Genomic DNA, 17222 nt, shown 5'->3' with positions numbered 1-17222 from the left:
CTTGTTTCACCGATTAGGAGCCCCAGTTCCTCCTGTGGGGGCTGTGGGATTGCAGAGGTCACAACTCGGTGTCCATCTCTTTTTAATTCCTTTAGAGCCTCCACGGGGCAGCGAAACTGCTGAAAAACCTGCACGTGGACATCAGCGCCCTGGGTGGCAGCTTTGACTCGGAGGTGAGAGGGCGGGTGACGAGGCGGGCGGGAGCGGGGCTGGGGGACCAGGAGTGGGGCTGGGGGTCCAGGAGCAGGACCCGAGGGACAGGAGCCCAGGCGGGGTCTGCAGGGACAGCAGAGGAAATAACGCTCATTCCCAGTGGATTGTGATGAGAGGAGAGGGGGATATACCCTGCAAACACCACTCTTGCACTTCACTCAGTTCCACAAGGATTGTAGAAGCTTCCATGTGGCCACTTCTCTGTGGCAACCTCAAACCTGTTTGTTTTGTTCTTGCACTGCTGCGGAGCTCCGTGGCTCAGACAGAGCACCGGCGAGGAGCTCAGTACACACACAGCCCTGCGCAGACGTTTTCCTTTTCCCCCGGGTGTGCATTTTGTCTGCGCTTTCTTAGCAGTGATCAGGCTTAGGATGACAAGGGCACAAAGGGAAGCGCGTTGCAAGCAGCTCTGGTGATTTGGCCCGGCTGCCTGCGCTGACGCTAATCCTCTGTCACTGCTTTGAAAGTTCTGTTCCAGTATCTGAAAGGCAAATTAATTTCTTTTAAAGTGTTTTACAGTATTTCCCTTATCCTTTTCAGAGCATACAAAAACTAAGCTGTAAAGTGCTTTGCTGGAGAATCTGTTCACAATGCTGGGCAGAAACAGCAAGGGCTTATGCTAAAGTGGATGTCAAAAAGGCCTGACTCTCATTTCCAAACAACAGGCAGCCTGTCGGGGCCCAATTCGTCACCAAAATGTTAATGTGTCCAGGAACAAAGGGCTGTCTTGGCACTTCAGTGCTGCGCCAGGGCTTCAGGAATCTGTTATAAAATAGCAATTGCTGCCAATGGCCGGGCTGTGTTGACTCAGATGGGTGATGTCTTTGTCCTGGTAAGATACAGTGCCCTGCTGGAAAATCTAATTCAGTTGTAGTTCCATGAGATGGCAGTAGCAAGGCATTCCTGCGAATGAGCCTGAGCCACTCTCCAGCTCCATACAAAATGGAGAGAAGGAAAGGATTTGTATAACAAACCCCACAACTTAATTGTGGGGAGATTTCTGTTGGACACGAGGGGAAACTCTTCATGATGGTAGAGAGTGAGTTCACTGAGCTGCCAGCAGGAGCAGCCTCAGTGGAGCCCGCAGAGCAGCAGTTGGTTGGTGTCTGGGGATCTGGAGAGCTCTCGGCTCCGGGTGCGTGCGGTGGGTGACACATGGGGTGACCTGTCGCGGGGGTGGGGGGGTGACCTGTCGCAGGGGTGACCCGACCAGCTCAGGACGGTGGTGCCGGGGCTCTCGCTAGCGACTGCGTCACCCAGCAGGAGAAGAGCGGAGCGGAGGAGGGGAGCCGCGGCACGCGGTCGGCCCAGGCGGCCGCAGCCCCAGCCCAGCAGCACAGGGGTCCCGCGGAGGAGCTGCCCAGCCTGGCAGAGGTGATGGGTGACATCGCGCGCCTGCTTGTGCGGTGTCACTGAAGCTTTGCATGCCCTAGGCAGCTTCTAGTGCTGTGGTGTGGATAGTTGCTTGGTTTCTTACATTCGCTGGTATTACGTGCACAGAGAGAGGTGTAAACTGAAAAACCAAGGGCAAATGCTACCCAGGTGAGGTCTGGAATAAAGATATTACCGTGGGCTCTGCAGAGCCTTGCATGGCTGGCTGGTGAGTCAGTGATGTGTTGTGAACCTCTGCTAACCAGGCACAGAGCTAGAAAGGGGCCATAAACTTCTGTTTATTACTCAGAGAATTGCAGGTGAGGCTCTGAAGCGTGGTTTTTAGGGAAGTACCCAGCGATTTGGTTTCTCTGTCCTCATCTCCAGTCTGATGGATGGCTGTCTCGGCCCTGAGAAGGTCTTTCAGATAAGTGATGTGCTAGAGGATGTTCCTTCAGTTTGCTGCAGCTCCGGGTTTAAAGCCGACAGCATTCCAGTTGCACTTTGATAAAAATACACCGTTAAAATATGCGGTCTGTGTGTGGTACACGCTGTACACAGGATGCAGCTAACGTTTGCCAAGACACCCCGGCATTAATAAAACAGCGAGAAAGTGGGACCTGTGAGCAGTTTTGTTTGCATACTGATGAGCGAACCTTTTCCTGCTCTTCCTGGCTATTGCGCTTTTCATTGTGAGTCTTGTGGCCTCAGCACTGCTGGGGGAGGCAGTGGAACCTTTGGGTGACTCAGCTTTAATCTGGGAATGTTCTGTTTCCCCCAAGACCGTGGGTTCTGCCGTTTCTCGCTCTAGCGCCTTCGCCAGGCCTGGCTCTGGGCTCAGCAGTGGCTTCAGTCCCTGCCACCCTCCAGTTTGTCCCCCTGGAAGGTGAGCTGATTGCTGCCAGCCTGCTCTTCTCTGCTTATCATTTCAGGCAGAAGTTAAGCGTCCAGTAATAGCCTCTTGCAAACTTCCATCTCTCACAAAACCGGTTTGATGTGGAAGCATCGATGGGTCAGCTCTGCTGAGACCTCCTGAATAAAAAAAGTCCGAGCCTAGGAGGTGAATGTGTTTATCTTCATGAGGTTCCTTGTCTTTGAAAGGGACTGCATGAAATCAAATCGGTCTTGAAGTCACCCAAAGCGTTGCAGTTTTGCTTCTTGGCTGTAGGAGAACCCGTGCTGTTCCTGACCCCTGCGTCCCCCCGAGAGGGGTCAGGCGTGTTGTAGCTATAACCATGTTTGACTTGCTGCCTAGAGGGAGTCTTTAAAGTCAAGATACGCTGAAGAGGGGCGAGAGTCTTCCTTGGATTCTGATGCCGCGTGCCCTCCGAGTCCCGGTGCCGCCCTTCCCGGTGATGCTGGCAGCGTCCTGTCCAGCGCGGACGAGGAGGCCGATGGGGAGCTGCCGGGGGGCACGGAGGACGAAGGTGACGTCTCTGCAGCCGCCGAGGTGCCGCGGTCTCTGGGGGAACACGGTGCGGCAGGGACGGACGTGCCCGGCGCTCCTGGGCTCCCTGTGCCGGCGTCTCCAGCGCCTGTGGCGGATGGGCTGGTGAGCCCGGCTGCTGCCGCCCACACCGCGTCCGGGGAAAAGGAGACGGCGCATGAGACGAGGGGAGAGGCGGCAGCTGATGTGCAAACAGGCAGCAGGCGGGATGCTGGCCAAGTAAGAGACCTGCCTGCCTGCACCGCCTTCGTGCGGAAGCGGTTGCTCCCCTTGCTCTGGTTCAGGACAGCTCTTTGTACAGTTATTTTCTGTTCAGCAGGGTGCTCCTGGGGGATCACAAGTGCTCAGACTTCCCAGATCTGGTACCTTTAGTACCAAGCTAGGAAATCATTCCCTTATGCGGACCCCGAGTGCTGTCCAAGGCACGCGACAGGCAAAACCCTGAACCATCACGCATGTTTTGAGTCTTGGAGGAGAAATAAGTCTCAGCTTCCCGTGCTGCCATCTGTACCGAGCAAGCGGGTTTCGTGATGGAGCTCACACCGAGCCCAGCTGTCCGTGCTGCTTTGTTTCTCTCCTTCTGTTGTTTCTCTCAGCTTATGCAGAAATGGAGAGTGAGCTGCCAGCTGTGATGTTGGCAGCTCCGGGAGGATGTGGCGGGGAGGTGGGAGTGGGAAGGGCGGCTGTGCCTCCAGACCCTCCTGCTCTGCCCAGTGCCTTTCCAGTGCTCCAGGAGGAGGGTGGTTGAACCACGGTGTCTCTGGCAGGAGAACAACCATCGGGTCTTGTTGTGGTTTAACCCCAGTGAGCACCATAACCAGGAGAGCCACTTGCTCCCTCCGCCTCCTGCCCACAAAGAGGGGAGAGAACTGAAATGGAAGAGAGAAACTTGTCTGTTGAGATAAACACACACGTTAATAAAACAATAACACCAATATACTACTACTAATAAATGGGAATAAAAAGGATGGTGAAAGGCTGAAGTAAAGAAACCCCTGAACAGGTCTCTGTCCCAACTCAAACCCAACAACGGAAACAAACCACACCAAGAGTCAGCCAGAAGATCTCAACTGTCCTTAAATACAAAGCAGGGAATGTTGTTGTTGATCGGTGGGGGTGTCAGTCAAGATCTGCCCCATCCATGTCGCTTCCCAGCTGCTCCACACCTGGTGCACAGAGCTCGGAAAATGTCCTTGGCAGACAGTAACGATTAAAAACGTTAACTCTGCCCTGGGGTGTTATCTCCTTGCTCTCAAACTGAATCTAAACAATGACGGCGATAGCCATGAAAAAGAGAGGTTCCAGCTGCATGGAGGAAAATGAACTCATTCCAGTCAGCCCAGCACAAGCGTCGGAGGCGCAGACGGTTCATGGCCTGGTCCTGTGGCCGGGCTGCTGGGCAGACACGCGCCGTCCGCTCTTGGTCAGCATCTTCCAAAAATGTTAGAATACGCGATCTGAAAAATCATCTCCAATTCGGCTTCCTTCCTGCCGCTTTGGGTGATTTTCCCAGTTACACTGGTGGGCGCTGTCTTTAAGAAACAATAAGCTGTAAACCAGCCTGACAAACGTGGTCTGTCCTGGAGAACTGGCCGGTGCTGGTGTACGGACGCCTGCCGCTTGCTCTGTGTGTGTGTGCGGCGCTGCCGCGGTCACCGGGCTGCGTGGGACGGGGCCACGCTGTGTCACCACCCTGGGCACGCAGCGGTCCTCGCTGCCACTGGGAGAGCTGCACTGTTAAAATCTGCCTGAGATCAAGGTTCGGCGTGGTGGGCTGGGGAGTTCTCAGCGCTGCAGGGATCCTTGCAGGAGGAACAAGACAGTGACCAAGTGCCCTTTGTGGGGGGCATCTGGAGAGCACTGCTCTGCCCTCCCCAGTCCCATCTCCCCCTGCTCTCCTTCCCCAGTCCTGTGTCTCTGTGAGGTGCTGTTTGTGCTTGTCTTGTGGGTGACACCCTTCCTGTCTCTCCTGAGATGCTCTGTCACCTGTTTTCCCCTGTGTTATAGAGGCCGGATTTGTCTTCCCAGTGTCAGTTGTGATCTGGTTGGCCACGGTGCAGCCGCAGGGTAAGACGTGGACAGGCTGTAACACATCTCTCCTCTCAGCTTTCCAGGGCACCCGAGACCAGTGACTGTGAGGAGGACTTACCGGTCTCCAGCCACTCAGACCGCGAGCCCATTTGGCCTCTGGTGAGTCGCTAAAGGCTCCTTGTCCCCTGGGTGTGGGCGTCGCGTTCCCCAGCTGATACTGGGCTCACCTCTTGTGGTCCAGCTGCCCGACTCCTTACCTGCTGAGCAACAACCAACGCTTAGCAGGTCCTGTCTGTGCGCAGGGTAACACCTCCGCAAAAGTAGGTCACTCGGAGCTGGGGCTGTGCTCAGATGATTGCAAAAAAGGCAAGGAATAAGTAATCTAGAAGTTCTGCTTTGAGGGGCTAAGTAGTGTTTCTGAAGGGGTGGCTGGGAGACGCGGAGGTCCCTGAGGACACAGGAGGGCCACCCTGGGCTGGGGAGGTGCCCATGAGCATCTTGTCTGGGCAGGAAGGTGCCGCTGCCATCTGCCAACGGGAGCCGGGGCAGCGTGGCCAGCACACGGCTCGGAGTGGCGTTATTTGGCGGTGCTGGCAAGGGGCTGCTGCCTCCAGCGGCGCCGTTCGCGGCGCTGGCTCACGGGAGGTGTGCGCACACGCTCTGCGCACAGCCGGGTGCGGGGACCACGGAGGCTCTGCCAGGAGCCGAATAGCTTGTGGGCAACCGGCAGGAGCTGACTGCAGGAAAAACCTCAGCAAATGTGCAGGAATATCGGAAACGAGAGCAGGAGAGCTGGGGGAGGCTCCGCTGCGTGTTTTGGAGGTGCCCTGTGCCCCCGCCACAGAAAACCCAGCTGCACGCTGGTCGAGCCGCTAACGGAGCCGTGTCTGTCTGTCTGTCTGCAGTGCGGATATTGCCTGTGCTTGGACGCAGACCTAAGACTGGTGTAGCCATCTCCTGTGTCCTTTCTAGGTGTTCAAACATCAAGTGTTACAAAAGACTTGCTGTCGGTGGGGTGCCGAGGTGGATTCCAAGCTGCGTTAGGGTTTTGGTCTGGTCTCTCAGGATCTCCAGCAAAACCTGTGCTTGCTTATCAGACCCTGATCCTTTTCTGCTTTCCTCTGCAGGGCCTGGGCTTCCAGCATCGGCTTTCTGAGCAGGTTCTGGATGTGGAGGTCCTGTCTCCTGCCTTGGACAGCCCCACGTGCAAGGTGAGCGTGATCAGAGAGCGACCCACGAACAGGCAGGTAAAATAGCGTACTGTGGGGCACTAATCACAGGGTCACACGATCAGCTTTGCAGAGGTAAACAGAAGCCATGTGTGAGTGTCAGGGGTCAGAGCAGCGCTAGAAACGCATTGTTTTTCCTGCAGAGATGAACTGCAGGTAACTGCACAAAACACAAACTGAGCTTTGCTCAGCCTTGCTGTCAATGTGAGTCGATGGGCCGCGCCGGAGGAGACCCTGGGTGGCAAACTCCCCACCTGCCCGGCAGAGAGGAGCAATCCGGTTTGTAAGGTTGTGTCTGGAGAACACACCTGTCCTCTCGTGCCTCGTAATGAGCGTAATCAGATGTGAAGGGAAAACAAACCACACGCCTGCTGCGTTGCGCCTCTCGCTGCAGCGCCGTCCTTGTGCATACAAATGTGTCGCAGCCCTGTCTCGAGGAGAGAGGTGCATTTGAAACGGGGCTCCCCGCAGAACCGCGGCCGCTCTTTTGCGTCAGGCTAGGCTGAAGTGAGACTCTGTAGGAATGGCTTTACTTCTATGCGTAGTGGGCTTGCCTTGCTTGGGGTACGCTGGCAAAATATTCAGTTTTAAGAAAAGGGCACCCCTGTCAGCTCCGCGAGCACAGGAGGGACTGTCCCTGCAGGGGTGCCGCAGCGGCCCCGTCACCCTGTGGCGGGTGATGGCTGTTCCCAGGAAGGTCTCGTTCTCTGTTTTCTGGCTTCTCTCGTTTCACAGGCGGCAGTGACCGAGCCCGTTCGGAGCCGGGAAACACGTGCTGAGCCCCTCGGTTCTGGGGAACCGAAGCCGTTATTTACAGCGGGCGGGGGGAGCGGCATGGGGGCTGTGACCGGGCTGATGTGATGGGAGGTGACAGCACTTGCAGGGAATCCTTCTGCTGTTTGCTCTGCTGAACATTTGCATAAATTAGTGCTGTGTTAATTCCGCGTAGTTTTGGCCCTGCTCCAGCGCGCTCCCGCGCGGCGAGGGCTGAGCTCACCTGCTGTTCCTGCGGTCCCTGAGAATTTATGAATGGGCTGTTCTGCCCTTACTGGTTTCTGGTGTGGGGCTGACAGTGGGAAGAGGGAAGTTCCTCCCCTCCCCAGGTGAACCGTGCAGCGCCTGTTGGTGCTGCTGCAGGGACACTTTCGTATGCGTCACATTCCTCCTGTAGGAGATTTTTGCCCTGCACTTTTCAGGGAGTTCAGTGTTACCTGGACATGCAAGATGACCCTCAGGGCAACACCAAACCTGTGCCCGAAGTGCTGAGTGCTGACAGGGAGCTCATGCTCACTACTGGAAAAGTGACCCCAGAGCGTAACCCGCGCAGCCCGGAGAGCTGAGCTCCCGCGCCTCCCCGGTGCTGCAGGAACCATTCCTGCCGAGGCGACGTTTGGGGTTCCTGGGGTGGTTTGGGACGCTGGTTATGTGTGGCAGGGAGCTGGCAGGTTCCCGTGCATGCTCTCGGGTCCCCGGGCTCAGCGCGGATGCACTGGAGCAGAGCTGCCCCTCAGCAGAGCCGTTGTAAGGTCCTGAGAGGTTTATTTTGGTGAAGGAGCCAGCAAACCCCACGCTGTTTGCTTTCACCTGCAGGCCCAGGAGCTGGGAGAAGAGGAAAAGGAGCAGAGCAAAGCCAGTATAGAGGAGGAGCAAAGCAAGAGAACCAAAGCTGCTGAGAGGTACGGTACAAACAGAGCACCGAGGAGCTGCGGACACCTCTGGTTCCAGATGACGTTCCTGTCTTTCTCCCCTGCTCTGGTCACTGTAACTGTGTGGGCATCCCCTGGAGAACACCCCAAGGTGCTGCACCTTCTCTCATGCTCTTTCCCACTAAACCTTTCGCTTCTCCTGCCACCTCCTTTGTCCTGTTGCGGCAGATTTGAGCTTTGTTTCTCCACCTGGATGGGTAGGGAGCAAAACTGCCTGTCTTTGATTTCCCTGAGACTGCCCCAGATGTGGAGCTGGCTTCTCTTTCCCTTACAGCCCTGTGACTTTGCTGCAAGGCTCCCAAAATCATGCTTTTCCTTGTGCAGAGGTGGCCTGCAGCAAATCACTGACCAGCTGCAAGCATTAACCTGTTTTATATCCCGGTGCATGCATCACTGACTCAAGTGCACCGGTTGCTACTCCAAGAGCAGTGCTGGTTTCCAGACCCCTCGTCACTAGGAGAACTACACTGTCTAGGGGAGCTATTTTCAGCCCGTTTCTGGGAACTTGTTTAAAACAGTTGAAATATTGTGCTGAGCAGTAAGCTCTGTGCTCTCTTGAGCCCCTTCCCTCCCGCTTTGAGAGCTGCAGCGTGCGGCACTTGGAGATGAATCGTGTCAAAACTCTGGGGCACTGGGAACCAAGAAGCTGTTGCCTGTGCCAGGAAAACTTGTGAACAGAAGCTGCAGCCCATCTGAATGACGCACTTGGGATTTGCAGCCTTGCTCTCAGAGGAGCTGCTCACATGAAGGACCTCGAGAACGTGTTCTGCCCGCAGGAATTGTCTCCTTATCGCTCGCTGCCTGCTTCCCAGCTGCGCATCCTCTCTTCCTCCTGCCTGTGCAGCTCCTGTTCGCTTTGTCTCTCTTCTCTGTGCTTCCGAGGTGAAGTGGGACTGTAGATGTAAGCATGCCCGCCATTATTTCTGTCTGTAATTTGGACAACGGTGTGAGTTTTGCTGATAGGGCTGGCTTATCTTGGGGAAGTTTTCTAAGGAGTTGGAAGGAGACGGGGATGATCCAGGGAAGGGATTCAGTGTTTTGCAGCAGACCCCATAAAACCCTGAGCAGCTGTTGGGCTGGTGGGGGACACGGTGTGGAGCGTTGCTGTGCCCTGTGTGCTGTCTGCAGCATCCGCTGGGATCTAACCTGTGCTAACCTGCTGTTCTCTTACCGTTCTTGTGCTGCAAAGTGAGGGGGACCCAAGTGCTTGTGAAACACCACAAGAGAAGCGTTTTGCTTTGGAGGATCCCACTGGGGAGCTGGCGGTGGCCCCGGCGCCGGAGGAGGGGTGTCTGGACGGCCCCGTCCATCGGGCAGAGCGTGCCATCCCACAGAAAGCGTAAGAGCTTCACTCGAGTGCCCGGTGCTTGTCCTTGCGTTCCCCTGTGTGGTGTCTGAAGCCGGTGCACGCGGCGAGCACGCCGGGAGATGCGGTTTGGTGGGCGCAGAGCTCGAGCGGCTCCGAGCACAAATCCGAGCAGCTCTTCTGCTAGCGGGGGTGCCCAGAGGCCGCAGGGGGAGAACAGCAGCTCAGCCGGGTCTGTGCCATGGGACGCGGGTGGAGGAAGAGCCGTTTGCTTTGTACGTGGGAAAACCTCCTTCTTACCAGGGTTGCTAACAAAACTCCAAGCGTTCACACACTTAGGCTGGCGTTCTCGGAGCGTGGCGAGACCCTGCTGCTCCCGCTTTCGCTAGCAAAGAAGAGTTTTGTTCCTAGACTAATCTTGATTTTCTCCTCCTTCCTCTTCAGCCTCTCTCAGACCTTGTAATTTTGCTGCTCTCTGCCTGAAAAAAAACTAATTAGAAACAGATTGGGTTTGAATTTTTGGAGCGTTTAGGGCTTTCTGTTGCCTGGAGCTGGCAAACTCCCAGCACAGTTTAGATTGCAATTGCAGAAAAATACCTGGTCCGTGAGAAGCGCACTGCCGGTCCCTGGGCTGAGAGCAGGTACTGATTGCAGCTGCTTCCGTTGTGCCTGGCAGCCCTCGCCAGGGTTTCGTGGCTACCAGATCCTAGATGAAGCGAGGCCACGTTGCCGTCACGGAGTTGAGCTGTAGTGGGCCAGAACACCAGTTGTTTGGGACGCCAGTGCTGCCAGGGCTGTCTTTAGCAAAGCGTCGCTGCGGGGTCCTGGCGGGGTGCGCGGGGGCATCCCCAGCCCGGTACCTGGGATCGCGTGCTGCTCGGAGCACGGCGTGTGCTGCGATCCCGGCAGCCTCGCACAGTGTGTTCCGAGGTGTTTGCCCTGGAGTCAGCACCTTTCGGGGCGATGCTGCTCTTCCTTTCCTGTTACTTATTTTCCTGTCACCCTTTTGCCAAAGGAGCTTTCTTTTTTTGGTAGGCAGCCTGAGAGGGAAATCAAACGTGAGCAGTTCTTGAACCAGCCTAATGAGAAGTCCCTGGAGGCAATAGCCAAGGAGCTGGAGACAGAGCTTGAGCAAGAGAAAATGCATTTATTGCAAGCAAAGAAGGAGAAGATTCAGCAGTTCCAGGAGGAGATGAGGCAGCAGGAGGATGAGGAAGCTCAGAAGCTTCATCAGCAGAAAGAAAAATCCCTCAGGTACTTTCCTTTTCCAGTCCCTCTCCCCCGTTTCTCCCGGGAGCCTCTCCCAGCTGCTGGTGCTGTTGTTGGCCCCCGCCATGCCGAGGGTGAAGCAGACGGTTGATGCTCAGGGCTGCATCCCCTGCCCCAGCAGCTGGGTTCTGGAGGTGCGGAGCACCGCTAACGTGCTGGAGCTGGGGAGTGCACGCTTGGGCAGGCACAGCTATTGGGAGCTCATCTATCGGCCTTCGGAGGTGATCTGAAGTTATTAAAGACTCCTGAAACCTTTTTCTCTTTCTGGCTGCTCACCTCGCAGGGCTCTGCAGGAAGACCTGGCAAAGGTTTCCGAGGAGGAAGAGTCACGTATCAGAAAGGAAGAAGCTGAGAGGCTCTCGAAGCTGCGAGCCAAAATCATCTCGGAGACTGAGGCAGAAAAGGAGAAGATAAGGTGCGAAGTTTTGGTGGCATCCCTGGGGATGTGACCTCAGCGCTGCGCGTGCAGGGGAGCTGTGCGGTGACAGAGGGGCAGAGCGACGAGCCGGATGGGAGCAGCTCAGGAGATTCAGCTGAATAGACGGGTAGTCCAGGAGGGTCCTGAAGGGAGGTGTTGCTGCTGTGCTGGCCCACACGTGGCTCTGGGCTGGGTAAAGGGAAGAAATGGCGTTTCCAGGGGTAGCTGCAGTTGCTGTGTAGCTTGGGTTGAGTCAGGGTCTGTCTGACCCTGTGAGAACGGCTGCAGGAGGCAGAGGAGGCGCACACTGAAAAACTTACACTGTGTTACAGCTTTTTTAATGAGCTGGCAGATCGGTCTCCACGCACAACCGCTTTGCTGTTTATTTCTGAGGCCCGAGTTGCTGCACTCATGGATCGGTGTGCTCTGGTTCTGGGTTTCTCCTGCCTTGCGTGTCCTACCCTATGGCGGCATCTTCTCTCAGCAACGGTTCCTAAATGGAGTCCAGCGGTAAAGTGCTGAATTCTGACTGGCTTCTGCCTGTGTTCTTGTCGCAAACCCACCAGGGCAGAGCAAGAGGCCGCACTGCAGAAACTGCAAGAAGAGTGGGAGTCCCAGCAGGCGATGGAGAGGGAGAACCTGGAGAGGGAGCAGCAGCTTGCGCTGGAGAAGATGAAGCTGGAGATGGAGGAGGCTCGGCAGAAAGAGATGACCGAGCTGGAACAAGAGAAGGACCAGTTCCTGCGTGAGCTCAGGGAGAGGTTAGACAGGGACAAGAAGAAGGTGAGATCTTTATCGCAAGCTGGGGTCAGACACACACGGCTCAGGCTGACCTGGCTCGCATCGCAGTGCTGGTGTTGAGATTAAACACCTCCGTGTGCTTTAATAACGACCGCTGTAAAACAGAAGCGAAAGTCGCTAGGCACGCTCTTAGGGCATGGTCAAGGTGGGGGGGAGTACTCCTCCAATTTCTGTGACACTGGTGATTAAATAAGGATTATTTACATGGCCACGTTGCATCTGAAGGAAAGAGACAGATCCCTGTGTGTCTCTGCCGAGGTAAATCAGACACTTGATGAGATCAGAACACCTCTTTGGCTGCTGCTTTGGTCCTCCAGAGAGCCAGGGGCTGCTGGAATGGAGGCAGCTCATCGTCCTTCCGCACAGCAGGGCTGAGATCCCTGAGATCTCCTGGGAGGGAAAGCACATAGAGAGTAAAGGCACCTTGTACGTAACGCTGGTCGGAAGGGGTTCACCACTGTGCTCTTTTGGTGCTTGTGGATAGACGTTAATTGCAAACGCACCTTGCACAGCACGTCCCCACACACGGAGGTTTCCCAGCAGACTGTCTTGCTCATGTTCTGTAGGCAGTGGAAGAGCTGGAGAAACAGTTTGCGACTGAACTCCAGCAGCTGAAATCTGCAGCGGAAGAGAAGCACCAGAAGGTAAAAGATGGTGTCCTTAGAATGTAAATAGTGTTGTGGGTTTGGTTTTTTCCCCCACACTGTCACCAAAGGGGGCCAGGGAGGGTGGCATTATTTTTTTCGACTTCCTAAGTGTGGTTTGGGTCTGGCTCAGCCTTTGGACGTGCTCCAGGCGGGGGGCGGTGAGACTGCACACGCCGGCCTTTGCCACGCCGCCGGCTCTCTGTGGGAGGGCACCAAACGGCGCTTGTCACAAGGGTGACAATCTCTGGGGGTGGCTTTCACGGCAGGTCATTTCCAGCCTGCAAGCCCAGATAGCAGAGGCACAGCGGAGCGAGGAGGCTCAGCTGCGTGACAGCTTGCAGAGAGCGGAGCAGAAAGTGCAGCAGAAAGCGTTCCAAGTGCTGGAATACGAGCGCGAGGCAAGTGCTCACCTGGCGCTGCTGGGGGAGCTCCAGCCCCGCTCCCCGGCTGCACGGCGACGGCCGAGGCCACGTCCCCTGCCCAGGGTGACACTGGCGCCCTGGGGAAGGGACACCCCTGCAGCACCTTATCTTTCCATGTCGCCCCTGCAGCTCAGCGAGCTGATGAGAGAGAAGCGGCAGGAAGTGGAAAAAGACCACGAGAGGAAGATGGAGAGGATGAAAGAGGAGCAGCAGGAGGCCCTGGCACGGCTCCGGGATCAGTGTGAGGAGGAGGTACCGCCGGGGACGGCAGTGGGTTTGGGAGGTGACTGCGGTGGCGCGGGCTGTCCCGGGTGGCACCGCCGCTGGCCTGAGCTGCCTGTGCCACCCACTCCTGGAGCTGGGGATCTCCTCTCTTCGGGGAGGACTGGGCATTGCTGCCGTGGCAGACAGTGAATTTAGGCTGTGCCTGTAGGGTTAAGCTGTCAAAATATTCTCTGTGCAGACAATGTCCACATACATTTGTGGATTTCTGTACAAGAGAAGACGGTTTGCATTTCTGCAGGTTCTGGAGAACCCTGTGCTTCACTCAGCCACCTTTCTGGTTTGTGTTTTGCACCGAACAGGAGAGAAAGCAGAGAGCGGAGCTGCTGGACGGCCTGCGGAGCGAGAAGCGGCGGCTGCAGCAGGTGCACGAGGCGGAGGTGCGGGCGGTGCAGGCGGAGCTGGAGGGGCGGCTGGCGGCGCTGCGGGGCCGGCACAGGGACAAGGTCAGCGACACGCGCTGCCTGTCACCCAGCACAGGGTGACGAGTGGCAGCCACACTTGCCCCGTTTCTGCCCTGCCTGGGGAGTGAGGAACTTGTGCCATTCTGTCTTTAACTCAGCATCTCTGTGCAGGAAAGACAACTCCAGGATTCAGAAAATGAGCTTGAAATGCGCATGAAGAACGTCAAGGCCAGGTCGGTGCAGCTCCTCAGCCAGGTGAGCCGGGCTGCCCCGTTCTGCTCCCTCGGGGGGACTCCAGAGATGCTCAGCCAGGGCTTCTACAGGTAAAACTTTTACCACGAGACAGAGCAGGGCCGAGCGTTCCTGGTGTGATGGCATCACGGCTGATGTCTGCAGTGAAAGTCAGTGCTCAGGGTTTGCTCAGCGCTTTGGGATACAGTAAGCGGCTGTAAGAGTCACAGAGGGACCATAGAATCCTTTCAGGGCAGCACGTCCTGCTCGGCGTCACTTCGGGTTTTAGTCAGTCCCTGGTTTACCTCGTCTTCTCCCCGCTGCTGTGAAAGGAAGAGAGTGTTTCAGGATCCTGGGTGCAGGGTGGGAGAGGGAAGCGCTTCAGTGCTCCCGTGGAGCTGCCAGGAATCGCTGGCTGATGCGCTCGCTGCCAGATCTCCCGAGTCCCGGCCCGTGCCGGGGGCTGTGGGTGACCCTGCTCCTGCCAGCCCTTCCCTGCCAACAGCACCGGCGAGAGGGAGCGAAAGAGTGGAGAAAAGAGGCGGGCAGAGGCTTTGCAAAAGCGAGATCCTGCAGGAATGGCCGCGTGCTGGGCAGGAAGGGCAAATATTCCCCGTTCTCACTTGAAGCCGAACAAAGGGAGAACTTGAGTGTGCATAGGGGAGGCATAGAGCAAAACTGGCACCAATCCTCAGGTGGAAAATGGTGTTGAGACGTAGGGCTGGCCTGTGTGCGGGCGCTGCTCAGCCCCGGCCGTCTCATCGCCCACTCGCCTGCTTTCTGCTCTGTCTGCAGGAGGAGTCGCTGAGAAAGAAGCGGCAGCAGCTGCTGGACGAGGACAGACAGACCGAGCTGGAGAGAGACGTACGTACGGCAGGGCGGGCAGAGGGCTGTGCTGCTGCTGCGCTCAGGGCAGCGCGCTGGAAGTGCAGTTTGTAAAAAGCGAACTGTTGCCTGCTCGGGGCTGTTTCCCACCAAGACGGCATTCGTAGCTCTGGGACCTGCTGCGCACCGTGCAGGTCGCCCGTCTCTCCGGCGCTGTTGGGGAGATGGCTGTGAGCGTGTTCTGTTTTCCCTCTAGGAAGCGGCTTTAGCCTCGCGGCTGCGCCTGGAGGAGAGCAGGAAGGAGCACGCCGGGCTCCTCGCGTCCGTGCGGCAGATGCGTCGCGCTCTGGAGGAGCTGCAGGACCAGAAAGCCGAGCTGGAGGCCCAGGTCGAGTTGTTACAGACCCGAAGCCAGAGGCTGCAGAAACGCGTCAGGTCTGTGAATGGGAGTCTTCTTTAGTGCAAAAAATCCGCGCTATGCCCATAGCCAGAGCCTCTCTAGCCTAAGCTGGACCTCTCCCTTACGTTTGAGCCTCTGGTGTTGGGCCGTGTTCCTTCAGAATCCCAACGGTGGTTTTGCTGCATGTTGAGGGCACGGAGGTCCTGAGTTTTGTTTGCAAATCTATTCATAACTTGCCATGAAAACCTGCCCCTTGGCCTCTGCTTGTCAGGTTCACTTGTTTGCCTTCTCCACATCTGTCTGGTGAGGTTCATAAGATACTTTGAGAGGGACAGGAAAATACAAAGGAAAGATTTTTCTACCGTAGCTGAGCTCTGGGTAACGTGTTCAACACGGGTGCAAAGCCCCGTTTCCCTGCCCAGCCAGGGTCACGTTTAACTTCACAGCACACACCCCATACTGGTGGTGTCTGGACACTTGTCCCTTTCCCTCGTGGAATCGGGAGGCCATTTGGGACGCTGTGCAGATGGGTTGCTGGGTGGGGGAGCCGCAGTCCTCAAGGGCCGGCTCCCTTGCCTTTTCCCGTGGCAGCGAGCTGGAGGCAGCCGTCAGGAGCAAACAGGAGGCTCTGAAGGCGCTGGAGGCAGAGGAAAGCGTGGACTCTCCGAGGAGGAAAGCCGAGCTCCACGTGGAGGATCTGAGAGAGACTCCTCAAGCTGTGAGTAAAGCAGGCTGTAAGTGTTTGCCTTGTGCCATCTGAGTCTGTAACTGCCTTGAAAACCCAGCTTTGGCTCCTTCTGTGTGAAGCCAGTTGAGATGCGTTTTTCTTCACCAGAGGACATTGATATGTTTTGTGATCTTTGTTTCCTGTTTATTATTACTGGGAGAAAGCAGTGTAGGAAACCTGAGTCCCCTTGGAGTCAAAAGTGGGGCCTGAGCCAGGGATAGAGACATCGTCTGCTTTTTAGACAGTCTCATATAGAGCATCCTTGGTGCTGCTCTGGGATCTGGGCAGTACCGTGATGATGTCCTTCTGAGTTTTTGCTCCTAATTGAATTCTTATGGGGTCCTGAGCTTCCGTTTCCCATCCGTATCTCTTAATTTTTGAAATGTTTCACCTCCTCAGCAGTCACCCAGAGAGGCTGCTTCCCCACCCTCGCAAAGCCACGAGGACAGTGACCTCCAGTTTGATCAGTGAGTACCCATGTCCCAGCCACTTCTTTGGGTTTCCGTGCGCTGCGCTGACAGTGGGGCTTGGGGAGGGCGCTGCAGGAGGCTGCGGGGCGGCACAGCCGGCACCAACCCAGCTGCACGCCCGTCTCTCCCGTGCAGCATCAGGAGCTTCATATCGGCCGAGGGGATCTCCATCAGGAACGCCAAGGAGTTCCTGGTGCGCCAGACGCGCTCCATGCGCAGGAGGCACACGGCCCTGCGCGCGGCCCGGCAGCGCTGGCAGCGGGAGCTGCGGGATGCGCAGGAGGCGGCGCGGGACCCCCGCAGCTCCCAGCTGCTGGAGGGCATGCGCAGGAGCCTGGAGGAGGTGAGCCCGGCCACAGCGAGCCTGTCGGGGCTGCATGGGGAACCCGCGACCCTGCGATTGATTCCTGGCTCTGCAGCCGCAGGGACGGGCAGCTGCGGGTGTTCGGTCCTCCTGGAAATCAGACCTTGCGTGTCTTCTGTGGCACATAGGCAGCGCTTTCCTCATCATAACAGGAGGCTCTGACCTTGAAATTGGAGAAAGCATTTGGTAGGGGACGTGGAAGTCCTAGAGCACCTTCTCATAGTGAAAGAAGGGACAGGTGTCCATCCGTCAGTAGGTACGAGCTGAGGGTTGTAGCTCTGCAGTGATTTTACTCTTGCTTGGAAAGGGGTTCTCGAGTACTCGCCAGCTCTGCTGCTGTACCAGCCGAAGGCAGGGAAGGTCAGAATTTCCTTCACTGACCATAGAGAACATTCACGTGTGCAGAACCAAAGCCGTTCACCCTGTTGGGTGTAGAGTTTGGAAGTGAAACCTCTCTTTTCATGGGGTGAACTTGCTCTGACACACGTGCTCTCCCTCTGTACGCTCCACTCTCCATGTTCTTCAAGACTCGGGTGCAGTTTTACTCCAGCAGTATGGTTTCCTGTGCTGAGTAGAAGCGAGATAATGAAAGTCAGCATGACCACAGCAGTAGATTGTTTCCCGTTATTCTTGTTTGATTTTCCTCCTTGGCTTTGCTG

General features: G+C 56.5%; 1 protein-coding gene across 1 annotated transcript in view; it reads left to right on the top strand.

Moving 5' to 3' along the window:
• CEP164 (centrosomal protein 164) overlaps window positions 1-17222 on the top strand; it is a 33228-nt gene that overhangs the window by 6264 nt on the left and 9742 nt on the right. The window contains 20 exon segments of the mRNA XM_071798825.1: window positions 96-173; window positions 1477-1587; window positions 2840-3250; window positions 5138-5221; window positions 6190-6273; window positions 7882-7967; window positions 9187-9336; window positions 10339-10557; window positions 10856-10987; window positions 11557-11773; window positions 12358-12435; window positions 12705-12836; window positions 12990-13112; window positions 13445-13588; window positions 13718-13801; window positions 14573-14641; window positions 14859-15037; window positions 15594-15720; window positions 16129-16196; window positions 16335-16542. Coding sequence (XP_071654926.1) covers window positions 96-173; window positions 1477-1587; window positions 2840-3250; window positions 5138-5221; window positions 6190-6273; window positions 7882-7967; window positions 9187-9336; window positions 10339-10557; window positions 10856-10987; window positions 11557-11773; window positions 12358-12435; window positions 12705-12836; window positions 12990-13112; window positions 13445-13588; window positions 13718-13801; window positions 14573-14641; window positions 14859-15037; window positions 15594-15720; window positions 16129-16196; window positions 16335-16542 — 2784 coding nt within the window.

This window comes from Patagioenas fasciata, chromosome 24 (genome assembly GCF_037038585.1).
Source record: "Patagioenas fasciata isolate bPatFas1 chromosome 24, bPatFas1.hap1, whole genome shotgun sequence".
Lineage (NCBI taxonomy): Eukaryota > Metazoa > Chordata > Aves > Columbiformes > Columbidae > Patagioenas > Patagioenas fasciata.
This window is presented reverse-complemented; position numbering and strand designations above follow the sequence as displayed.